This window comes from Vespula vulgaris, chromosome 7 (genome assembly GCF_905475345.1).
Source record: "Vespula vulgaris chromosome 7, iyVesVulg1.1, whole genome shotgun sequence".
NCBI lineage: Eukaryota > Metazoa > Arthropoda > Insecta > Hymenoptera > Vespidae > Vespula > Vespula vulgaris.
In genome coordinates, this window is record NC_066592.1 from 6521697 (window position 1) to 6548951 (window position 27255).

Sequence of the window (27255 nt, forward strand, 5' to 3'; positions counted from 1 at the left end):
TCTTTAATTAAATTATGGTATATATAAGAAAGATTAGAGAAAATTGTGATTGGCTTGTTGTAGACTTAGTGATATTGATCTAAATCTCGTGATTAGGAATGAACGAGTTGCATTCGGTAGTAACAAATCTTTTAACGTAATTATATTGGAAATAAGAAGTAAAAAGTAAACGCGTGGTAAAATAATTGTTTATACGATAGTACATAGGAGAGAATCTTAATCAGGATTTTAATTAGAAACTTTATTTAATCGGACTTTACGGGGGACTCCAAGGGAAATACCAAGCTTACCAAGTCGTATTGCTTCAACGACTCGCGCGCGGTACACAGAGATTCTTAACAAAAGAAAGGAAAAAGCGTCTAAAAGACGAGAATTAAAACAAGAGAAAACTGGAAACCGTGGAAAGGAAACTCTCTTGAAAACGTTGTGCCGACCGACTGACTGCGTGTTCCTCTCTCTTTCTCTCTCTACTACGTGCAACAAGTACGCGTATCGTGAAAATTTGTCAAGTGGAAATCTCTAACATAGTTCTTTTCTCTTTTTTCTCTAGTCGGTCGAATAGAAAGAGAAAATTCGTTTTGTTATACGCGCGTTAAGGAGTTATAAAAAAAAAAGAAAGAAAGAAAGAAAGAAAAATCGTAAATTGTATCGTTATTAAAGGCGACCTCCTTCATTATTTTTCGTTTTCGATCTAATGGCGTGAGATGACAGTACGACCACGTCTCCTTTTCTTCTGTCCTAGATCACGAAGAAAGATCATCGGTTCTATAAAACTTATCCAATTAAATTTAATTTCTCAAACACGATCTCGGCAAAAAAAATTTGCAATCCTTGACGACGGTTCGTTTATAAAAAAAAAGAAAGAAAGAAAGGAAGGAAGGAAGGAAGAACGATAACGAAGGATAGTATTAAGAGTGACGACGAATGGGAGGAAGGAGTTAAAAGAGGAAAGAAATAAAAGAAATTTTTTAGAAGATTCGTCCAAGTACAACATACACGATGGGTAGGCATTCATGGGATTCCGATATCGCGGAAAATGGTCTTTAAGAGTAAGGGAAACAGGATAAAAGAGAAAAGAGAACACGCGCATGTGAGAGAGAAATGAAAAGAGAAAGAAAGAGGGAGAGGCAGAAAGAGAGAGAGAGAGAGAGAGAGAGAGAGAGAGAGAGAGAGAGAGAGAGAGAGAGAGAGAGAGAGAGGAGACAGACAGACGGAGGAGAACACGAGAAGGGAAGAGGATGCATTGAGAGAGTTAAGCACGAGCGAGTGGGGTTGAGAAGGAGGGAGACGATCGAGCATGGGAGAGAGAGAAAGAGAGAGAGAGAGAGGATGGAGGGGAAGGCACACGGCTGACCTAATTTTTGCAAAACAGCCGGGGCTGCCGAGCCGTCGGTTGGTGGACCAAGTTACGGAGTATAGTGTGCTAGCAGAGTGCCAGCAGCAACGGCAGTGGTAGCAGCAGCATCAGCAACGACAACCAGACGGCAACCTTTTTTCTCTTTCATATAATCCTCCCTTCTGTCTGTTTCTCTCTTTCTCTCTTACTCATATTCTTCTCCCTATCTATCCGTCTCTTTCTCTCCTTTTCTCTTTTTCTCTGTTTCTCTCTTACTCCCACTCTCGCACACACGCGTGTAATAGTAGAAAGTTACAATAGAAAAGAGAGAGAGAGAGAGAGAGAGAGAGAGAGAGAGAGAGAGAGAGAGAGAGAGAGAGAGAGAGAAAGAGAGAAAAGACAGTGACGGATAAAATTGGCGTCCTTTAAGGGTGAACCATATCTTCTCTTTCTCTAGGATGGAAAATTCACCAGTTTTCCGTCGAATGCTACGACACTGTGCTACTACAGCGTCGGTGGTAGAGAGAGAGAGAATCGTTCCGTCAGTCGGGTCTCGGCCGTCGTCAACGTCAATACGACGGCGGCGCACGAGCTGCTTATCGTTGTCTTTGTCATCGTCCTTATCCTCATCGTTGTCCCCGTTGCCGTCGTCATCGTCATCGTCGTCCTCGTCATCCTCGTCGTCGTCGTTGTCGTCATTGTCATTGTCATCGTCATCGTTATTGTCGTTCTTCTTGTCCTCCTCGTCGTCGTTATCGTCGTTATCGTCGTCGTCGTTATCATCGTCATCGTCATCGTCGTCGTCGTCGGCGTCGCCGGCGATTGGAAAGTGAAAGAGGAAAGAATAGTTTTCCCGCGTGGAAGAAAAAGAAAAAGTGGGGAGACGTGAGAACATAGCATTTTTCTTTTTCCCCTTCCCTTTTTCCTTCCTTCCTTCCTTCCTTCCTTCCTTCCTTCCTTCCTTCCTTTCTATTTCTCGGAACTCGTGCGCGAGTGCATTTCGTCGCGATTTTTTTCTTTTCTTCTTCTTAATCTTCTTCTTCTTCTTCTTCGTTGTCGAATTTTCCAATCAAGAAAATAATTAGAGAAAGAAAGAGGAGAGACGACATGGAATGTGCCTGCGTTAGAATTTTCTTGACTAAAGTGTGAAATATCAGTCAAAATGACGGTGAGAAGAAATGAAAGACAGATGTCGGGAAAACATGTCGTTTACGCGGCATCTCGCGTCTCAATTCGTTTTCGTTATTGACACGTCATCGTCCTCGTCCTCGTCCTTATCTTCAACCACGTCCTTATCATCCTCGTCGTCGTCGTTGTCATTGTTATCGTCGTCGTCGTCGTCGTTGTCATTGTTATCGTCGTCGTCGTCGTCGTCGTCGTCGTCGTCGTCGTCGTCGTCGCGAGTGCAACGAGAAAATGCAAAACTTTGAGAAACTCGTACGCTCGTGGAAAAATATCCTCGAGGAAGAAGAAGAAGAAGAAGAGGAAGAAGAGGAAGAGGAAGAGGAAGAGGAAGAAGAAAAGGCAACGATAATAAGTGACGAGATTCGATACGATAATCGTTCGTCGACGAAACGGCCGAATTCGAACGCGTTTCTTCTATGTCGATTTAGTCTGGTTAACGCGACGACGCTTCGACGTGAGTGCGATCGTCGTGTTGTTCGAAGTAACATTTTCATCTATCGACGACGATACATCGTAGCGTGAGAGATTTTTCGTCGGATGCTGTACAAGCTTCTTCTGATTTTTATCTCCTTGGAGCAAGTAATCATCGATGATTCTCTCTCTCTCTCTCTCTCTCTCTCTCTCACTTCCTCTGTTTTTCTTTTTTTTCTTTCTATCTTTCTCTTTGTTGTTCATATTTTGTTTTTATATCTTTCTCTCTTTTTCTCTTTTTTTCCTTCTCATTTTTCAATGTCTTTTTTCTCTTTCTTTCATTTTCCTATTCTTCAGTTTTCTTTCTCTTTCTTTCTCATTCCTCAATTTTCTCTCTCTCTCTCTCTCTCTCTCTTTCTCTCTCTCTCTTTCTCTTTTTTCTCTCTTTCTCTCGTTTTTCATTGACGACCCACGTAAGTTGAGAGCGAGCAATTCCCTGTAGGAATATTTAACCCGACGATTCTCCGACGAATATGGATAAAATGGGAAATGAAAAGTCATAGGGTAATTTGCGTTGATCGTATGGTATGAATGCAGCGATCGTGTAAACAACGATTCATGCTGTATTACATATATGTTTAGGACGAAAGGAGGCCGAGTTTGTTTGTCCGGCCGAGAGTGCTTTAAGGCGGGGATGTTTACGTACGTACGTGTGTGAATCTCAGGATGTTTAGATGTGTAAAACGTTTGCTACCTGTTGTTTACGTTACCTGTCGCAAACTCTTGAGATAGACTAAATTATTCCCTTTACTTATCGAGCTTTTAAGCGTTTTAGTAGGTAGGGAGGATGACTGGTCAGACAGGTTGTCTCTTTTCATTTCGTACTACTTGCGATCCAGACTCGACATTTTTCAAAACACTTTTATCGTAGATAAATTTGTCCGTTTTCTCTTTCTCTTTTTTTTTTCTTTTCTTTTTTCTTTTCTTTTCTCGTCTTTTTTTCTTTTTTTCTTTTTAATATATTTTTAACGATGTGTTTTCGAATTGTTCGACGAACTTTAATTTGAATTAAAGCAAACGTTAAAGCCGAGATTCTAACAACGTTTAACACGATTTAATCGTTCTATCCTGACTTCAACGAAACTTTTCGTCGAGTTTTAAGAAAACTTTGCCGTTAACACCGACTTTTCTTAAAAAGAACCTTCAACAATGAAAGTGAGATATTCGAGTTCGAATCGTTTTCGAATCTTTTCTCACTTGAGTTTCTCGTTTTCGTTTAATTACATTGTCCGTTCGGTTTCGTCTCATATATAGTATCGAAGATACGTGTCTTATCGTCGATACTCTCTCGGTAAAAGTACTTTATTTTAAGATGCATCGATGACATCGAGGGTGGTAGTTCAACGTCGAGGTCGCATACGACTACAAGTACAACTACGACAACGAAAACGACAATGACGAAGACGACGACGACGACGACGACGACGAAGACGAAGACGAAGACGAAAACGAAAACGAAAACGAAAACGAAGACGAGAACATTGACGATATTTCCGGCAGTAGTTCGACGGGTTACTTTGGAATTTTAGTTTTCCGAAGGGAAATAGAAAGAAGAGCTCAGGGAAAAGCGATCGCATTTTACTGTCTCGATTTCGCCTTAGTATTCTCATTTATTTTCCATCTACTTGTATTCGTGCGTTTAGAAGATGTTATCGATAACAGATACCAACGGTATTTGTATGTAATTATAGATATGGTTTGCTCTCAACTTACGTCGATATTATATATGTATTTATGTAATTTCGTAACACTCTTTCTAAGAGAAGATCCTATCGTCAAGGAGAAAGATTTACGATCGATATTTCACGAGCGTGTAAATTGGATAAATGTTAAATTGATTGTAATTTCTTGAAAAGTCGTAGGAAAATAATTGTTGGATCTTTTTTTTTTTTTCTTTATTGTTTTTGTTCATTTATCTATTTCTTTTTCCTTTTTTTTTGAAACTACGTTGTCACATGTGCAAACATACTACTTCGAAAAGGGAAGCTATTTGTGTCAGGATAAATGGCCGGCAATTTAATTTTTGCATTCACCACATTCGACTTCTCTCGATCTCTCATGTGAACATGGATCATATATAGGGTGTTTTGTTGAAGAGAAGCCTCTATCATTCGATCTGGCTTGAAAAAGATGGATCGTAATTGAAACGCTACCGTTGAAAATGTTATTTGGTCTTTTCGATTTGTTCTCTCTCTCTCTCTCTCTCTCTCTCTCTCTCTCTCTCCCGCTTTTTCCTCCTTTCTTTCTTTTTTTTTTCTTTTTACTTTTCTGGATTGGAACGTATCAAAAAATTAATTTTTCTTACCGCATCTGATTCGATTCATTTTCACGTATTTTTCTTTTCAATGTTGTAGACCAGCGATAATGTATTTACCTTCGGTACGCGTCATGAATATTGAATCTAATACGTATACGTAATAAAATCAGTAATTTCCTGTTTCACGTATTCAATATGCGTTCATTCTATAGTTAATAAATATTCAGATTTCGCGGTTGGTTTGATCGTTTTTACCTTCGAAAAAATTTGTTACTTCGGATTCGAGCATTGAAAAACTTTCTCAATATTTGAGGATTACGTTGTCGTATTATATTACAAAGTTTTTAATATGATTGTACCGACAAGGTATTAATAAACGTCGAAACTTTCATTTTCATCCTGGTATAATATTTTATATCTCGACCAAAAATATATTTCATTATTTCCAAGATAATTATAATTACTATTTTATGCGCACATAGAGATACGCACAGAGAAGATACACATGGTAGAGACACAATTAATTAGATATCACGAAATATACTTTGGATCATTGAATCCTATTTTAATAATCGCTATTATTCGTGATATAACAAAAGGTCATTTATATTGCCTTTGAAAAATTGAAATAACCCCAGTTCTTTCTCCGTTACCAATGAAAAATCCGTATCGTCGATGTTAGTGGAATTTCGATTCGAATTTAAATTTAATGCGTTTCGTGGACGTATAGATATATTCATATGTACACGTACACCCACGCACCTGTACACACAAACACACACACATACATAAATACAGAGATCTCAGTAGAGCTTGAACGTATAGAGAGAAGCGTAATATAGGCCGTCAAGCGGATGTAGTTCCTCGTTGTAATTTATGCGGACCAGACCGGTATTAATTCAACTATGGAAAGTAACGTTCGCACGTTATACACCTTTAACTATTTTATCGACGAACGGGGATTTTTCATTCGTTTCGAAATAATATGCACGTTGTATCTACGGTAACCGTGTATCGATGAATAATAAATTGTATCAAAGTCAAACGACTTGTATTCTTATACAAGTCGGATAACGATAATTCTAAAATAAATTTTTTCACTAAGACGTATTACGACGTCTACGTCTCAATTTTGTAAATCGTCACGTTTTAGCGAATTCATGATCTTTTTTTTCGGATCGATTAATCCGTAGAACGTAGATAGAACTCGAGAACGGCCAAGAAAAGGGATAATCCCGTTGCCATTTTGCGTTGCCAGGAGCGATATCACGAAACGAAAGCAATTATACGATGAAAAAAGGAAGGAAGAAGGTAGATTCTTAAGAGGGAGCATCTTTTTCCTTGTAATAAGGAGAACGTAGGATTATTTTAATGTTAGAAGAAAAATTAGATTCGCGAAGTCACGGTTTTTATCCAGTCAAAGTATGTAATTATACTCTAGTCAAAGTTTTTAATAATTTTTTCCCTTTTTAATTCCTTTTTTTTCTTTTTTTCTTTTTCTCTTTGAAGTCACACTTTTTATATACGGAAAATTATCAAATTTAATTTCGTACAATAAAAATATTTTCTTTTCGAATGCTTGTCTCGATCGATTGTTTCATTCAATTTTGGAAGAAAATGGGAAGAGAGAAAGAGAGAGAAAGAGAGAAATAGACACGTCTCTTCGGGTAGCTCATCGCCGAGCCACTTATGCGCCGGTACTCAAAGCTCGTCGTTAGAGCGGAAATACTTTCCACTTGATGGTGCTTCGAGAAGAAGAGCCTAAGAAGAAGGAGAAGATAGAAAGTGAAGGAGAAGATAGATGGGAGATGTTTCTCACTCCAGGGTAGCTTAGAATCGTTTCACTCGTTTGCGATTTTTCGTGTTGCGTTAAATTGTTGCCGTTTTCAAAATAAAAGCGAATGCTACTCGAAATAGTAGGATTTTTAATGAAACATAACACGCCAAAAAAATAATCGTTGAAAAAAGAAGAGAGAGAGAGAGAGGCAGAGAGAAAGAAAAAAGCTATAATTTTATACCGTACAAACGTCATTCTTCTCGTTGCAAGCGATTAAAATTAATTAGTATCGTCAAAGAGTTAATTACGTGTATCTTTGGCATAGTCAAACAAAGAGAAAGAGAGAAAATTGATCCTTTTAGATCGTCAACGATGGCAACTTGATAATTACATGTAAAAAAAAAGATTACGAAGTAGAACGTTTGACACACGAATTAACACGGTCGATATGCGAATTATGCCTGTTTTTTTTTTTTTTTTTAATTTTCTCTTTTCTTCTCTTTTGTATTTATTATATTTTATTTTACTTCACTTTGTTCTTTTCCTGACGAAGAGAACGGAAATTAGATAAAAAAAAAAGAAGAATAGAAAAGGAGGATTAGGACGAAGAAAAAAGATTTCAATACTTTTCGCGAAACGTCGTTATTCTAGTAGTAGTTAATTCGCAAGCGATAATATGAGAGCCTTTAGCGATAATTTTATATAACGATTAACGAACAAAGCAATTAATTATCTCCTACCAATATAATAGCATATATGATTAGGGTAGGGTAAGGGATGATAAGGGTTAGAGGCAAGGTTATCTTGACCATCGATGATCGGGTCATATACGTACATGGTTCAGACGAGATCATCCTGGTTATCTATACCAATGACGAAAGCCATGAACCGAACGCTCAACCGCTCTTGTAATTAATGATAGGAACTGCTCCTGGTAATAAAGTGATATCCCGGAAGTGACGAAACTATTATAACTTTCTAGTAGTTTATTCATCTATTTGTAAACGAATGACAAGGATGAATGTTCTTCGATTCTCTGTTTCTTTTATCGTGGTAGTTCTTTTTGTTTATTAATTGTTTCGTATAACATTTGTAAAGTCGGAAAGAGAGGAAGAGAAAGAGTAATAGTATAATAATTTCTTTTTTTTTTATTACCGTCTACAGAGATCAGAGAGGATCATTCAGTAAATAGGACGCGCTTGTCTTAATGTTAATGAAGCAAAGAAGATTAACAGTGATTTCTTTTTCTATCTTTCTTTATCTTTCGTTCATTTATTTCAACGACATTTCATTTACCCTTCTCGTGGTTTACTTTCTCGTACTTTATATCTTACTTTATGTATACGTATGTTGTGATTCTTGAAGAAAAGAGAGAATGACGTAGTTTAAAGTACAATGAAATGAAATATTAAAAAAAGAAAAAAAGAAGCGAAGAGATCGATGCAACAGATTGCGAAATTGCGAAATTTATCTTCGGTAGAAAGACGATCATTGACGACTTGCTGACGACAAGCGGTTTAATCAAACTATATTTAATTAATTATGAGATTGGGAACACACAGAGTGAGCTTAGAGTTTAGTGTCTCCAGATTAATTTGGAAACTTTCTAATACCTATTTATCCAGCTGTCAAGAGTTACGATGTAGGAAAGCTTCCTTGGTTACAAGCAGTTTTGTGTTTAGTAATATAGTGAGATTGCTTTGGCGATGGAGATAGCTTCACGACTAACATCGTAGAATTTTTATTTTAATCGTGTCATGACTTACGCGAGAACGACGATGAGTTTGTTGATCGATTTCGTCTCTCTCTCTCTCTCTCTCTCTCTCTCTCTCTCTCTCTCTCTCTCTCTCTCTCTCTCTCTCTCTCTCTCTCTCTCTCTCTTTCTCTCTCTCTCTCTCTCTCTCTTTTTCTCTACGCAATATAGGATTACTTCGGGATAAATGATCTTACGAAAAGCATTCACAACGAAATTCTCGAAGAAACTTAGTCCACGAAGAATCAACTCGCTTTTCTCCTCGGCATCGACGGCAAAAGAGGGCGGACGACTAACGAGATAATCTAATTTCCTATTTACTCGATACGCGGAAGTCTTTAATCGAATTTCAAGTAAAATAGGGAATACCCTTGGGTTAAGGGGAAACTGCTTTTTCGATTTGATTCAAGCTTTAATCTTCCTTGTCTCGTAGAAAAAATCTTTTTCATTCGCGAAATATGATCTTTTTCTTTCTTCTCATCGTAAATATAACGAGTCGTATGTACGTAAAAAGTCTTGATTTTTTTTTTTTTTTTTTACTTTTTTTTCCACGTAAAAAAATAATAATTTATATAGACTTTGTTAGATCTAACGTTGCTTGGATAATGTTAAATTTCGAGATGTCGATAAAAAATTTTTTAATACGGAACGTGTTATTTCTTTTTAACCTCTTTTTTTTTATTTTTTTGATGGTCGATTGCCCCTTCTCGAATTCTCTCGTGTAATTCCATCTCGCAAAGGCTTCTCTCCTTTATATTAATCAAATTCAAGCGTCGGGGGAGAGAGAGAGAGAGAGAGAGAGAGAGAGAGAGAGAGAGAGAGAGAGAGAGAGAGAGAGAGAGAAGATAGAGAAAAATGATAAGGAAAGAATCTTGGCAAATTTCAATTTAAACGAAGCGGCGAGAGTAAATTTCTAATGGGCACAGCAGCAGTTTTGCACTTTTCCGAGTAATTTGCGTTTAAGCGATTAATCAGATCCATCCTATAGATTGCGGTGAAATTAAAAATTCTATTCTGATCTTCTTGGGGAATCCGAGCTTATCCTTGATTACGTCGACCATTTGTATTCCGTTGTATTTTTTTCTTTTCCTTTTTTTTTTCTTAATATTTTTTATTATTTTTTTTTCTCTTCTCCGACAATCGTTCGCTAACGACATGTAACTTGTATCGTAAATTACGAGGTTTCGGGTTTAGAAAAGGTTACAAATGGGACACGCCCTTCGTTTATCGCAAATCATTGTTTTTATTCTAAAGTTACCATTAATCACAGTTCTCTCGAAGCATTCGTTCCGAAACATTCCAATCTCTATAGAACGTTTAAACTTTGTTACTACTCATCGTCGTTTTTTACTTCTTTAATTCACGCTAGAAGCGTTGAAAGGTTAAAGGTCGGTAAAAGCTTGATTGTTAATTGCTATCATCTCGTTGTCTCTTAAGAGAATAATAATTCAAGTAGTACATATTCGCAAATGTTCTTATGACAATGAGTACTCGAGTAAAGGACCATTAGCGCGGTGATGTCAATACGTAAGCCATGAGACGACGATTCGTCTTAATATTACGAGAACGAACAACTATGTCTACGTTTAATTGAAACTATTAAAGCTCTTTAAATTGCTCGTTAACATGCTTGATTTACGTCAATTATGACGCATCACACAGATTTATTAACGTTCTCATGATTGCATATATCTTTATTTTTCCTGTTTTTCTTTTTTTTGTTGATTCTCTTTCAGAATATTTTCCATTATGTTTAATCAAAAAATTCGTATACCAAAGAACGTGTCCCAGATATATCGAAAAGTATGAATCTATAAAAACGTCGAGGAAGATGGAGCTTTGCGTTAGAAATACGAACGACTTTGGTCAGGGTTAAAGAGAATATCATAGAGTTTTTGGACGTCGAAGCATCTTTTATTTGAATCTTTGCGGCGCCATCGTTTTCATATACCTTCCAGCTTTGCTTTTTCAAGTCAAATATTTTTCAAGATGCAAATTTATATCGATACGTTTTACCAACAAAACTGTCTATTTTTCAAAAGAAAGAAAAAAATTGACATACGCTAGGTATCTTTCTCCTTGACGATAGACTTCCCTTCAATCTTTCTTCAACAAATATTATTTCCCTATTTTGTCTACGTTTTACAGATAACACATTGGCTAGAAAAAGAAAAAGAGAGAGAGAAAAAGAAAGAGAGAGAGAGAGAGAAAGCAAAGAATGAAACAAGCAACATATGCACGTATAAGCGAGTATGCACGCGCACCACTTCCTTTTCCCACAATCGACAATCATATTTGTGTTCTAAATAGTGTCTTCGTTTGGTAAACAAGACAATAAGTACTATGAAATAGGGGGAGGAAGAAGGAGGAGGGAGAAAGATAATAAGATACCGAGTTCGAAATCGTAGCGAGTGCAATCAACGATTCTACGAGAATATTTTCCGCATTTTCACGGAGGATAGTGTCGACTGTTATTACGTAGAGATGGAGGAAACTGAGAGGAGGAGGAGGAAGAGAAGGAGGAAATGCGTGTGCGAAATCGTTCGATAGTTCGATGTTCGAATTTAATCGAAAGCCGTTCTGTGTCGTTCGAAAGAGTACGAGTGTAAATTCGAAGCTCTCTAACGGGTGTTCGGTAAATACTAAACTGCTCTTGCTACGATTGCTACGAATTTCGTAGGTCGTGTATTTTTCTCCTCTTTTTTTTTCTTTTTTATTTTTCTTTCTTTTCTTTTTTTTTCGCGCGTGTGAAAGTGCTCTCCTGTCGAACAGCAGTAAAAGTAACAGCAACAGCAGTATCAGCAGCAGTAGCAATAACAACAACAGCAACAACAACAATAAGAACAAGGCAATATGTGTTGTAGTGATGACGCAGGATGACTCTGATAAAAGTGTTGAATACGATCGAAGTAAGTGAAGAATTGGCTATATTCGAGAGTCTTCGCGGTACTTTTGTGCAGAGGACGTATCAGGGAGTATTATCCTGCGTGAGTGATTTCGGGATGAGAAGAGATTTGTGCGAGAGGAACGAGGAAACACGTGAAAAGATGTATAGAAAGATGAATAGAACGGTTACGCCGAAAGAAACGTTACTACGATCGAGCGTGCGTTAAAAATTGAAAGTTCGAACGATTTTTAAAGAAGAAGCAGACGAAGAAAATTGAAGAAGGGAGAGAAAGAGAGAGACGATCAAATTTGATGCGTACGATTGATATATAAGAGCCTAAAAAAGAAACAGAAGAATCGATCGTCGAGAATATATCGAGCGGCCTCTTGCTTCAAAATGATATCCTGTGGAATTGTCCGATTAAGATGATCGATGAAAAGAGATTATATTTCATTTAAAAGCGGCCGCGTAACGACGTAGATATAATAATACGTATTTTAATCGGACGCCGACTTTTTCCTTCTCATCTTTTTCGAGGGAGGACGAACTTGCTATATCGGAGTTTACAAAGAGGTGGTGGTGGTGTTTGTAGCGCTCGTTGAACGCGCGTCGTCTTATATATTTCGCCTGTTCAACGCACAAAGAGCGAACGTAGTGCGAGATAATAGAGCTCGTAAAGTGAATCCACGGCCAAAAAGCATTTGCTTCTACTTCGAGGCATACGAGAGAGAGAGAAATAGAGACCTTTTAGGAGAAACTAGAACGCGGTTGCGAAGTTTACCGATCAAACTATTCAATCAGCTCCCTCGGTATTCTTGCAAGAAGTTCGATATAACGTACCAAATGCATTCTACAATGTTAGATTGACGTTAGCCAGAGAGATATTCGCTGAGATTGAGAAAATTGAAATTAAATTTAAGAAGAAAGGATACAAGAAGACGAAAAGCTCGCCCAGTATATATATATATATATAATATACATATATACACACACACTATCTTTTTCGAGTTTTTCTATTTCTTTTTTTCTCTTCCTATCACGGAAGGAAAAAGACAATTTTGAAAGAGGAAGTAGCTGCGTCCATGTAACATATTCCGAGCAAATGCCGGCGTATGTTATAGAAAGAGAGAAAGAAAGAGAGAAAGAGATAAAAATCTAGTAGATTTCCTTTTTCCAGCTCTACACAAATTTGCTATATGTATCTCTGGGAATAGATTAGATTTCTTACCTTTGCATTCGAGAGTGCGGAGACGTCATTCGTGTCGTTCGAGAACGCCTAATAAGAATGGGGAACCATACGATTCCATCGTATCGTCTCTAAAAGAAATTTATGTGAATTAAAGTGAATCATATAAAGTGAGGAAGAAAGATAAAGAAACAAAATACAGTATAGTAAAGAAAGAGAGAGAGCGAGAGAGAGCGAGAGAGAGAGAGATCTCGAAGACGTTGACCCTCTACAAAGTAAGAGGAGTGCGAGCTTGGTGAAGTCGGTCCTGAATGTTTTGACGCTGAGTGGCGCTAGGGTGCCGAGGTGGGGGGCACGTGGTCTTGCTGCCTGCCGTGCGCCGGCGGCAGCGGGGGTGGGGGTGGCGGTACTGTCTCGGGGGCCACCCCCCAGGCCAAGAAAGGTGCCGTTCCAGCGCTTAAGCATCACCAACAACATCATCATCAGCTGCAGCAGCAGCAACATCAGTATCAACAACATCAACACTCTCAGCAACATCAACAGAAACAGCAACAGCAACAATATCACCGACAAGATTCCGAATCCGATAAGAAATCCGATAAGAAATCATCCCAGCAACAAAAAAGTCTGGATCAACAAAAACAAACAGCTACCACGGTGGATTCGAAGGACCGTGCACCACTCGGTGGACTCGATGAGGATCTCGACGATCTCGACGATGAAGAAGAAAAGGAATGCGAGCTGAGAACCGAGGAGGAAGAGTTTGGAAAAGAAGGTGGAACTCAGCACAGACTGAGCCCAAGATTACACGATATCGAAGAAGAGGACGATGAGGAGTGTCGCAACACGCGCGAGAGGTCAGTCAATCAGAAATTAATTGATCGTTCCTAATTCCTTCAGATTAATTTCTATCTCATTCTTGTTTTTATATTCGTGATGATTTTTTTTGGCTACCAAAGGAGAGTTTTAATAATATGAAATGTCCTAAATGTAATAATATCGCTCGAAAATGTTTAATAAGAAAGAAACTATAGTACGATAATAGCATTGAATATTTTATTATTTCGACGAATGAAATCAAAATCAAAAGATTTAGTTGATCTTGTTAAGAGATTAATTCACTTGATCGAATCTCCAAATTTCGTCGTTTCTACGAGAGTCGCACGAATTTTCCATTTCTCATATAGAAATCTTTGATACTTCAAGATGGTTGTTAACTTGTTCATTGCTGTCAAACTTTACTTTTTGATTATCGGGTGACTATGTGCCAGTTTTGTTCGTCCTTCATTCGTAACGTCTTCTCTGTCTTCTTATATCATTTTGATTTGATATCGAGTAACATTTCAACGAAAGTTTGAAAGCTCGAGAAAGATTTTCCGATCGACTGGTATATCTTCTGTTGAAGTTTCTTTACTCTTAAACTATTTTCGATCTTTTTAACGTATTCTTTTCCCCTTTATTTTGTCTTACTTTTCATTTTTTTTTTTTTTACTTTTATTTTTTCTTATGCGTTATTAAAATCCTTTCGAAACTTTTTGATATCTCAAAGAGCTGTTAATAGAAGGAAGCATATTCTCTATTTTCTTTGCATTAAAGTTCAATAAAACCATTATTATTGAATTAATGGTTGCGTATTTTAAGCAGCAACATCGTAGTTAACTTTTCAGATCGGTAAACTTTCCCGAGATAACTTTTACTTTTTTCTCTTTCTCTCTCTTTCTCTCTTTCTTTTTTTGTCTTTTTTCATTCTTTCACGTTGAAAACACTCTAGAGTTTTTTTCTGGAATGCGGAAATAAATGGACAGAAATCAGAAACGATGTAGTTAACGATCTCACGAAAAAGGAAAATCGCGTTCTTCGTCGAAACGTTCTTGAAATAAATCGTTCGAGTCGAATATCTTTCGGGTTAGCTTTTCTCGATGGATGAGTCCTTTCTTTTTCCTTTTTATTTTTCTTTCTTTTTTTTTGGAAGAGGAGCAATAAACCCGCCGCCAGAAAGCTACTTCGTTCGCTTGTTTTCTCTTTCATTCGGGATTGCTAGTGCGGTTGGGAGATGGTTGGAAAATGGGTAAAGTAACGGACCGCGTCAAATTACGAAAAGGGATTGCAGGATTTGAAGATAAGAAGGGACGTGTGTTGATCGAATGGAAGGAAAAGATGGATGAACCATATATATATATATATATACACACATATATATGTATATATATATATTTATAGTTGAAGTTAGAACGTGTCGTAAAAAGTCAACGAAGCCTGTGCATAATACGTAGCATCATTTGACAATATCGAAAGATTCGTGAAACTACGATGAAATCGATGGTATGATAGTATCGGCTCTTTCCTGAAAAATCGAATAGCTTCCTTTCTTTCAAACCTCCGGAAATTCGTCTGAACGAGCTTTGAATAGGTGACATCAACTATATGTACGAAGAAGGAAGATAAGATCGATCGATAAAATTCTTTTACTTACATGTCCAAAAGAAATCTGACAAATCTTCACTGTTATTCCACGTCAATTTACGTCCGGATATTGTCAGAGCTCCGTCAAGGAGGGTAGGTGAGGGATAAAAGGAGGAAGAGGTGGAGGAGGAGGAGGAGGAGGAGGAGGAGGAGGAGGAGGAAGATGACACATTTGTTAAAGATTGGATGCGTGGGACTAATAACGGCACGGTAATTGCATGGAAGTCACAAGTTAGGAAGGACTTAGTACTTAATAGAAATTCTAAGACGAATGAACAATGAACTGAGACATTCTAAGATTGTCTTTAGTATGAAACATGTAACTTGTTAAAAATTAATATTGCCGTTGATTAATCGACAATTTCAAGATTTGAAATAATTCATTCTCTGTCTCTTTCTCTTCCTCTCTTTCTCTTTTTGTCTTTTAAAGCAGTTACATACAAGTATCAATATGCAAATTCACTTCCAAAGTATATATAAACCATAATGGGATATTTGAACTAATTAATTTCCTTTCAATGAATATTAACTTTCTCTCTCTCTCTCTCTCTCCCTCCCTGATTTTTTTCTCTCTAACTTTACAGCATTATAATAATCCTAGTTAATGGAACGTTCGACAAAGTGAATATATATATTTTATATATGTATATATCTCGCGAGGAATATATGGGTGCGTACAGGATCACATCAGCTTTGTAGGAAATAGCTTCGGTTCAATATTGCTTGTTTAGTCCTGATTGAAAGATTCCTCTTCTAGATCGCAACGAGCAGACGTTAATGGCGAACGGACATCGGTTTTGTGCTAATGGTTATCGCTTGGAGCGATTGATGAAATGAGCTTCGACTGCTGAAATCGGCTTCTCTTCCTCTCCCTCTCTCTCTCTCTCTCTCTCTCTCTCTTTGATTTTCTCTCGCGCACGGCAATCCTCTCTCTCACTTTTGTATTATTATTGGAAGTTAAACTTCATAAAGAGATATTATTAACAGAGACTCGAAAATACACGTTTTCACGATATGCATACACCTACTCCAATCATAATGTTAATACTCTAGGATTAACCCCCATAATACTTTGAACTTATGCACTCATATGTGTATTTTAAAATTCACATTTTACTTTTATTTCTGTTTTTCTCATTTTATTTGTTTCTTTTCTCTTTAACCACAAAATTAATTATTAGCTCAAGAAGATGAAGCTAATGTTTGCTAAATATTGCGCAATTTGTGCGATGTAATTATACTTATAGTTTGATATTATATAATTTTTGTATGAACATAAAGAAAACTTTAGTACTTTAGTAACAATGGTTGAAACTTTTTTATTTGTCATTTATTCTTAACTTTTGTTCAGCTTTATCAAGAGACACGAAAGACTTTTTAAAGCACTGACAATGTCCACTCAAAGAAGTAAAAAATGCTGTGACATTTGCCATATCGCCCAGTATTCTGTGTGTGTGTGTGTTTGTGTGTGTTAGAAAAAAGAGAGAGAGAGAGAGAGAGAGAGTACATACCTGCAAGTAAGACGGAAATTCATTGTAACTTTAGACAGGAATATTCTACTTCCGTAAGACTCGCGACGTATACTCTAGTCGTATATACATGGAACAGATGCACCTACACACACACACACACACGCATACGCATACGGAAATTAGCATGATAATACGCGCGAAATTCAGATTTAACGTAACATTCCCTGACACTATTATTGGACGTCTTTTATAAATGTAACATTGACAAGATTAAAATCTTTCAATTCGTGCAAAGAAGAAAAATACATGCGCTCGTGCGCGTGTGTAGATTTTGCATAAAAAAGTATTAACTTATATATGTTGAAAAATTATTGATTTAGACGATATTTTGCAATTGAGGCTTATCGTAGTAAGGATTTTTTTTTTATTTCATACACTGGTGATTATGAAATAAATCTAAATATTATTTAAATATTTTAAATAAACAAAATAAATTGTATATAATTATAATAAAAATTTTAATGATCTCATCATAATTCTGTTCTTATATATATATATTTAAAAGAAGAATAAGTTAAAAGAAAAAAAATCGATTTTATTATAACAATATTATTGCATTATTTAAATAAATAAAGAATAAATTACACTTGAAAATGCTCTTTGTTTCAAGTCTCTACGACTTTTCGTTCCGAAGATATCGGCTTCGAAAGATTTTCATTCATAATTTCGTATAGTACAGCTGATCGTAGTAAAAGTAGTAAGCGTGCGTAATTTCTTAGAATTTATATAGGTCAGTGTGTCACTGGGCTAATTTGAATGAAATTATATAGGTCAGTGTGTCATCGTAAACGTCTTTCCTTTATATAGGAATATCTCCGGAACTAAAAGTCGTAGAGACTTGAATCAAATACCATTTTAAAGAGCAAAATTTTCTCTATTTTTCTATGATATTGTTAATAATTAATTAACAATTTGTTATAAACAATTTTTATAAACAAATTCTTATAAATTACATGCGTCTTATTTTGCAAAAATAGTTAGTTTTATAATTCGAACTATGGCCGTTTTATAAAATTACATAAATTAATAAATAATTGATAAACAAATTATTTTTTTATTATTAATAGTTTAGTTTTTTACATTATTGATAGTCATGTTTTTCATTGCTCGGGAATATCTTTAAGATTACAAATTCATAGAGACGAATCAAATACCATTTTACAGGGCAGAATTTTCTCTGTTTTTCTATGATATTGTTAATAATTAATTAACAATTTGTTATAAACAATTTTTATAAACAAATTCTTATAAATTAAATTCGTCTTATTTTGGCAAAATAGAACTTCGGACTACGACTGATTTATAAGATTACATAAATTAATAAATAATTAATAAACAAATTACTTTTTTATTATTAATAGTTTAGTTTTTTACATTATTAATAGTCATGTTTTTCATTACTCGGGAATATCTTCAAGATTACAAATTCATAGAGAGGAATCAAATACCATTTTACAGAGCAGAATTTTCTTTATTTTTCTATATTGTTAATAATTAATTAACAATTTGTTATAAACAATTTTTATAAACAAATTCTTATAAATTAAATTCGTCTTATTTTGGCAAAATAGAACTTCGGATTACGACTGATTTATAAAATTACATAAATGAATAAACAATTACTAAAAAAAAAAAGTATTTTGTTATCATATTATTTTATTACATTATTATATTATGCAGTTAAAAATATATGATTTGATATAAGAAAACACAGTTCTCTTTCAAATGTCCTTCGCGCGTCCATCTACAAATAAATTTATTACTACTATATTATGATCTCCTCCGTAATATACGACATTTGTAAGCGAAGTTTTTCCATATTTCTAAAAAGAACAGAGATATTCAAGATGATAAAAATTATTGCCCCATCCTATATATTTGCAGCTTGACATACGCATATATACATTTATATAAACCATCTTAGTGTTTATACATGTACATGTACATATGGTGTCCATATATATATGTACAGATGAAAATTCGTCGAGTTTATGAAAGATATTGAATCTATTAATATCGTAAACTAAATATTACTTTCTGCTTGATGTTATATGATTATACTATCGAGAGGATCGGAGACGAGAAATTAGTTGTTTTATTCGAAGAAGAGAACTTTAATTTTTATGCTTTAACGTAAAAAGTATGGTGGAAATAACAGGTGGTTGTTCGTAAGACAAAAACTACGAGATAGAGATAGAGATAGAGATAGAAAAAGAGAGAGAGAGAGAGAGAAAAGTGAGATAAAAAACGAAAGGTAAAATATGTTTAACTTTACATAAGGTCACATTCGCGATAACAGCGTAATTTCAATGGGTGCTTCTTTAGCAACGTAATCTAAATTGAAGGTTATATAGATTATGAATGAGCCGAGTCGAAGGAAAAAAACGTTCTTTTTTTTGTCCAAAGTATCTCTCACATCATAAAGCACGAAGCATTCATTTGTATTCACATGCATAGTTAGTAGAAAATCTAATTTATGCTGCAAAAGTAACTCTTTCGTTAGCTACCATCTCTACGTTACATATATTTTTTTTTCTTTCTTTTTTTTATAAATAGTTGCTTCTCTCTTTTTCTCTTTTTCTCGTCGTCGATTTAATACGTTTCATCTTTCATCTTTGAATTTAACTTTTTCACCTTTAACTTGGACTTTCCGCTTTATACTTCGTTATCTTTGAAATTACATTGAACCTTGAAGATCACGGTTTTTGTAAATAAGATCAAAATCAAAACTCGACGACTTGCCGGTATCGAATTAATTCGAAAAGGTCGACCCTCTCGGTAAGTTGGATATTAATTTTAGTTAGGTGTGACTTTTTTTCCTTTCTCAACGAAAAGGTCAAAAGTCAAGAAAAAAATTATTTTTCCCCATTGGATTTCTACACAAAAAAAGAAATGGTTCTTGTTACTTATCCCCGCGATGTATTTGCTTCAGTCGTATTTCGTTTCGGTCAAAGAACTTCTAACTATTTCTCTCTCTCTCTCTCTCTTTCTCTCTGCCTCTTTTCTAGAACTTACGTAAGTAGAAACTATTTTAACTTGTAATAATGTCGGACAGAGATATTTCGAGAAATATGCAAGAAGAGCTAGAATAGTTCTATGAGAAAATTTTTTTGTAGATGATTAAATGCGTAGGATTATATATGACATTTGATATATACTTACATAAAATACGATATGTATGTCTGAATAGAAAAAAAGAAAAAAGGAAAAAAAGAGGATTCGATTATTCTTGTTTATCCGTATCGAAAGTTTTACGAGATTGTATCGACGAGATGAATCGAATTGACAGTAAATACTCGTTATATAGAGAAATAGAGTAATATGGTTTTTATGGATTCCTATAAAAGTTTATTGCTACAAACGCATGAAATTTAGCATTCTAGCAAACAGAAGTTTTTCATTGAAATTGTACATATGTATGTATGTATCATTTGTGTAACATATACATGTATCAGTATGTAATTAAGCTATACGTTCCGACAGAAGCTTTTTCGTTGTACGAAAACAAATTGTAACTAATCAACCGACTGACGGCTTTTGTGGAGATAAGATATGTTTCTATTTTCGCTAGTTTAACGTTTAATTGGTGTAGCGTTTCCCGACGGAACAATTTGTCTCTTTATTTTATAGTGCTTCTGATTAAGTTAACATAGAAACTACGGAAAGCTTATAAATTGAATCGTTTCGGAAGGTTTGTTGATTTATTGCAACAATTTTTGACGTCGTTGTTTCTATCTTATTTTATTTCATTTTATTTTATTATATTTTATTTTATTTTATTTTATTTTTTAACAATTCAGTATATAGTCGTTTGTAATTTGAAGCGATGTATAAAAAAATCGATGGATAAACCTGGAAATAACAAGTCGTTAATCTCATTGTTAACAACGTATTGAAATATTGAAATATTATCCGCTCGTTCTCTCTATTTAATTAATACGATAAAATTCGTAATTACCACATAAAATCAATGGAAAAGTAGCTTGTATAAATTTCATAACGATGTATAATTTATGATCGATCTCGCTAACGTATTAAACTAAATTTACTTTAAATTATGCGACACAATTGGTATTCTATTTGCAGTTACTATTTGCTTTGTTACGTCGAATAGGAGTCATGCATAGGCATACGTCGTGATTACGCATATTGGCTTGTACGCATTTACATTATTCTCGTGTGCTTAGATGAATATCGAGAACGTCCACAGGAATAAGTAAGATTAAAATTCCAATGATATATTGAAATATAATAGAGATCTATTATAGATTTACATACATTTCATTCGTACGCGATCGCGTTTCAAAATTAGCTTACGTTTAATATGCAAATTCTCGACTTGATCGTTTCTAGATAAAAAGCATGATTTTCATTTCTTCAAAAGTATTTCAAGTATATTAGATACGTAACTTCTATCAAGTTCCGTAATTGAGAAGAATATTTTATGAAGAAAATTATAGGAAAATGCCAATAATATCTCATAGATCGATATTTGTCGAGCTTTTATGAACACTTTAAGATTGTTCACCACTATTTGCTAGCAGTACATTCGACTTCAGCGACAGATATGAACAAAATATGAACTATAAACGTAATGGGAGAAACATTATCCGTATCATGTGGCTATTGTATCGATATATAAGCTTGTATAATTTATATCACTCTCATTCGTAACCAAAATAATCGAGTTAGTATATCGTAGAGGAATAGTTGTATGTAATACAAATTGTAGTACGATTTGATAATAGAAAAATTTGTTTAAGAAGTTTTATTTTTATGCATAAATTCTCGTCGATTTTTAACACAGTTTTTTTTTTCTTATAATAAAAAATAAAGCTTTTCCAACAGTTGGAAACAGTCGTGTTCTCGTTTGAACTTTCATCTTTTAAAGCGAGACCTTCTTCATCAAAATCGTTCGATACTTGCGTCACTGCTCGTTGTTGGCATAAAGCATTATGAAACTGGAGATGGTGGACAGTTTTGAATAATCGAAAGTTCGATTTTAACCAAACTATTCACATAATATCGTGCATATTTTACGTACGTTTTTCAAACTTTGATCGTAGCTTTTTATATACAAAATACAGTGTGATTTGCTCCACGAATATTATTTTTTAGGAATATTCATAAACTTTTCCTTCACGAAGGAACGATCTAATAATTTTTACGATCTTCCGGATATACCTTTTAATATCTATCTAAATGATGTAAATACAAAGTGAACGACGATCTTTCAGATAGTTATTGTTTTGTTATTGTTACTCGGATAAAGAGAAAAATGAATGAAATTTCATAGTAGAAACAAAGTAGGTTATAACGTGCTCAAATCAAATTGCGTTTGGGACGATTGAAAAATTGAATATTCCTATCGTGTATGGGTATCGACCCTTCTCTAGAAAGAGGGAAGATAGATAGATAGATGGATAGAGATATAGATAGAGAGAGAAAGAGAGAGACACGTAGAATATACGTAAAAGGACTTCTTAGTCAGACGAAGAAGAAAAAGTATGCCCTACGGTGTATTCTTTATTTCAGTCGCATTTTTATTTGTCATGTGGATATATACACAAAATTTTATATTTTCTTTTTCATATTCCTTTTTCGTAGATATACACGATCGACGTTATCTCTCGTATAAGATTTTTTCGAACGATTCAAAAGGGATTTAGATAAAAAAAAGAAAGAGAGAGAGAGAGAAATAGATCGATTTTATGCAAAATATAAAATATTTCTCGATTTTGTTGTAACATTGACTTTAGATGGGAATGAAAATGGATAGGTATGATGTTATCTTGCTTCTAAGTTGAATTTGTTTGGAAGGAGGAACTAGTGTATTCTCAGATGGAAGGAGATAAAACGAAAACGTAATTATCGAGGAGAGAGAGAGAGAGAGAGAAGGAGTACGTAACGTCTCCTTCTTTTCTTGTTATTCGTTTGTAAGCACTGCACAGGGTATTTCTAGTCTCGAAAGATATTTTCTTCGATGCTTCTGCAACATCTTCTCTCTCTCGTAAATACTACCAGAAGTGAACATGAGCAAGAAAGAGAGGGAGGGAGACAGAGAGACAGTGGTGTGTGTATGTGTGTGTACGTGTGTTTAACATCACATTGCATCGTTTTATTGAATCTACGCGTTATTCATAGACATAGGTAGTTAGCTTCTACGTGTTAGATTCCAGCAAATAAAGAAGTGTTTGAATGGATCTTTTCGTGGATGTTAAGTTAACGCTATTGGAAGGCGAATTTGTACCATCCCATCTTGGCCATTACACGGATCGTTAAATTCTTTTCATTGCGAATAGTTGAAGGAAAAGATGTGTACCAAAGGAGTGTGAACTTTTTAACGAGTCTTATAGACCTCTAGGAACTTGCTGAAAGATTTTATTACGACATCACATCTTTCTTTCAATAACGATATTATTAATAATAATAATAATAAAAATAAGATAGGCATTATAAATATATAATAAGGCATTATAAAATTAATCGAGAGTATATGTATTTTAATAGGGGGGGGGGGATAAAAAAAAAGACAAAACAAACCGTTCTTACAACAACGGATAAAGAATAAATTTTCGACAAATTCTTCGGATCTGATGTATCTCGATTATCTGTATTATTAATAAAAAAAAAATCCTTTATAGACCATGATTTAATCTAATACGAAAAAAAAAAAAAACATTCAGGAAAGAAACAAATTCGACGATGGACAAAGGACACTCTCCTTTCCGGGTATTTTGAAAATTTGGTAGCCAAGAAAATCGACGAATGGGATTGCTTAAACGTGGAACACGTTCCTTTCTTTTTCTTTCTATTCTTTTCTTTCGGGGTTCTTCCTCTTTCGTGACAGTTGGTTTTACAGGCCATACCAGAAGAAATCACCGACGCCGAGTGGCGGCGGAGGTGGTGGTAGCAGAACGGGTTGGCGTTCTCGCAGGAGCGTCACTACAGCGGGTGCCCCAGGGCACCAGCACCACGTGATTGCCACTGCTGCTGCAACGGCGCAAGCTAGGATGCAGGCCGAACAGGGGAGTATCGGCGAGCTCAGGGGTTACCACAATCTGCGATCGCGCAGACATACTTTGGCGAACGTACGGTGAGTCGAAGATATCTTACTCCTTATCGAAGGAGGATGGAAGAGAAAAAAGAGAACAATTTCTCTATTTTATGTACGTCATCTATCATCTTTTGAGCAGGGGGTTGATAGTGAAAAGGAGGGGACAAGTAATGGGATGATCTCGTTCTTCTCGTTTAGAACTTTATTATCCTTTATTCAGACATGGATTTTTCTCGAACCAAATGTAAATCCTTGAAAGAATTTCCTGTTCAATTTTCCGCACATGATGCATTATTGTTATTGTTATTGTTGTTGTTATGTAGATTATTCTTTCTCTATAATCATAATTTTAAAGTAACTAACTTTCAGAATCTGTTTGATATTCTTCGTCTTATCTTTTCATTCTTTCTTTTCTTTTCTTTTCTTTCCTTTTCTTTTCTTTTCTCTTCATTTCATTTCATTTCATTTCATTTCATTTCATTTCATTTCATTTCTTTTTCTATGCTATTCTATTCTATTCTGTTCTGTTCTATTCTATTCTATTCTGTTCTATTCTATTTTATTCTATTCTATTCTATTCGTCTCCTTTAGGTCGTCAAATGAAATGCTTTCATTATTCGAATTCTTACGTCAAATAATGAATCGGTTTAATGCCTTCTTAAAGATCACATTACTCTTTCTTTCTTCTGTCGTTCGCTATAACGTGCATGGTTGGTTCATTGGACGATCTACCTTATTATATTATATAGTTAACGAAGCGTATTATCTGCCGAGATATTCTCAGGTAATATTTTATTATTTTTGGATCGTCGTAAGTCGCAAGTCATAATTCTTCGCAACCACAAATTTCTCGTTTCCACAATCGACCGCTCTGAGTTCTTTCTATTTTCGTACAAATGCAATCCGTGGAACAATCGAATTCCTTTGTATCCTTTATTTCTTTAGTTTTTGCCAAGTTACATTTTATCAATTTATCCTGATACATAGTTCTATCGACCTTTTTTTCGTCTTGTTTTCGTTCGCAGTTATTACGTATTTTAGGTTTGGGCATCTTCGCCAAACAAGATTGATCTTTTTTCTCGGATTTGTAAATCTTTTTCTTACTTTTGCTACTCGATGTCGAACAAGTACATATTCCTTGATCGCAAACTTGTTTAATGCCTTTAGAAACTTTAGGAGAAGTACAGGAAGTGCAAGTTTGTAATTTTTCTGTAATATTAGATTTCAATGTTTTATCTTTCAATGTCCTTTCGTCTTGCGTAGTTTGATCTACTTTTGGAACGTTCGTTTTCAAATTTTTCAAGAGCGAACGATTACAGTGTTTATCGGGCGTACGAGAAGAAATATTATCTTTTCCACAAACGCAACAATTGCATTTGTCTATTCCATTCAACTTTTTCTGACTGTAATTTATCGATCTGATTTCCTTTTCTTCTGTACTTAAATCAATTTTTAAAGATTTTAAAATGTTCGACAGTAAACGTTGTTTTTCACTTGAAATGAAATTGGGTGCCGTTGACGTTTGAGAACTTACATGGGAACAAGGAAACGCCGATTTATTTTTCGGTCTCTTTTGCCAATGCATTTTTCTCGATGATATTTCGGGATCGCTTATTTTTGTCGATTTTTGTTCCGTTGTTTTTATTTTCATAGTTTGAACGGTCCTGGTTTGAGTGGCTTTGTGAATGACCGTCTGAACGATTTCAGTCTTGTTGATAATAATTTGCATTGGCGGTAGCATCATTGGTGGCTGTAAAGAAATAATTTAAACATTAAACGATAAGTATAGCGTAGAAACTAAAGTTGAAAAAGTTGGAAATTAGTAATATCTATTTACCGGAATTTTCTCAGGTTTTTTACACACACAAGGTATCATCTCCTTCGCGACTATAACCTCCACCGGCGGTTCTTCCTTTATTTCTTCTATATCCGCCACAGCTAAATATGGGGTTGCCACAATTTTAGGATCGATCGGTACTTTAGGCTTTTCCTTGATTTCTTCTTTAACCTCAGGAGGTTCTACTGGTATTTCTTCTTTTATTTCTTCTACCTCTTCTATAGGTTTTACTTCTTCTATTTCTTCTACCTTCTCTAATATTTCTACTTCTATTTTTTTTACCACTTCCACTGATTCTATTTCTTCAGCTTCTTCTGGCTCTACTTCTGCCACTTCTTCAACTTCTTCTGGCTCTACTTCCGCCACTTCTTCAACTTCTTCTGGCTCTACTTCCGCCACTTCTTCAACTTCTTCTGGCTCTACTTCCGCCACTTCTTCAACTTCTTCTGGCTCTACTTCCGCCACTTCTTCAACTTCTTCTGGCTCTACTTCCGCCACTTCTTCAACTTCTTCTGGCTCTACTTCCGCCACTTCTTCTATTTCTTCTGGTTCTACTTCCTTTATTTCTTCCGGTTCTACTTCTGCTACTTCTTCTACTTCTACTTCTACTACTGCTTCTACTTCTTCTGGTTCCACTTCCGCTACTGCTTCTACTTCTTCTGGTTCTACTTCTGCTACTGCTTGTATTTCTTCTGGTTCTACTTCTGCTACTGCTTCTGCTTCTTCTGGTTCTAATTCTGCTACTGCTTCTGTTGGTTCTACTTCTTCTTCTTCTTCTTCTGTTTCTATTACTTCTTCTATTTCCGGTCCTTCTTTCGATATCGTTTCTAACACTTCCTCTTCCATTTCCTTTGGTTTATCTTCTACCAGGATTTCATCCGTTACTTCTATCTCTTCTACACTCTCTTCGTCGTATTTAAATGTTTTCGCGATTTTCTCTTCTAATGAGAACTCTTCTAACGTTTCCACATCGTCAAGTGTTTCTTTGGGAACTTCCTCCTCCTCCTCCTCCACTTCTATTTCCAACGAAGGTTCGATCATTTCTTTTTCGATCTCGGTTATAGGTAAAACTTCCGGTTGTAATTCCTCTTTTTCTACCTCAACAACGGTGCCTTCCGTTTCGTCTTCCGTCACTTTCTCTATTAAATTTTCGATAATTTCATCTTCAACATTAAGTTTTTCCTGGGTAGGAACTACTTGTTTAAGTTCGATTTCTTCGGTTATATCCTTGTCAATATCATCCGTAGATATTATATTTTCCTCCTTCTTCTCGTCGACTAATTTTTGAATAGGTAATATTATTTTTGTTTCATCTGCTATATCCTCTTTTTCTCTTATCTCTTCGTCTACCACAATATCTTTTTCAATATCATCTACCTTCGTTGGTGGAACCTTGTCATATTCTATTTCAGGTTCTTTAATTGGAACGTCAGCATCCTTTATTATCTCTTCCTTGGGTTTCTCAAAAGTAACAGTTGGTTCATCTAACTTAAGAGGTTCTACGATTAATTCAA

The 27255-nt window shown here is 35.3% G+C and overlaps 1 protein-coding gene across 1 annotated transcript in view; it reads left to right on the top strand.

Moving 5' to 3' along the window:
* The window catches only part of LOC127065392 (uncharacterized), a 74120-nt gene extending 63064 nt beyond the window's left edge, over nt 1-11056 (top strand). The window contains exon 4 of the mRNA XM_050997673.1: nt 10928-11056. Coding sequence (XP_050853630.1) covers nt 10928-10931 — 4 coding nt within the window. The 3' untranslated portion in view covers nt 10932-11056. The remainder of the gene's footprint in view (nt 1-10927) is intronic.
* The last annotated feature ends 16199 nt before the right edge of the window (nt 11057-27255 follow it).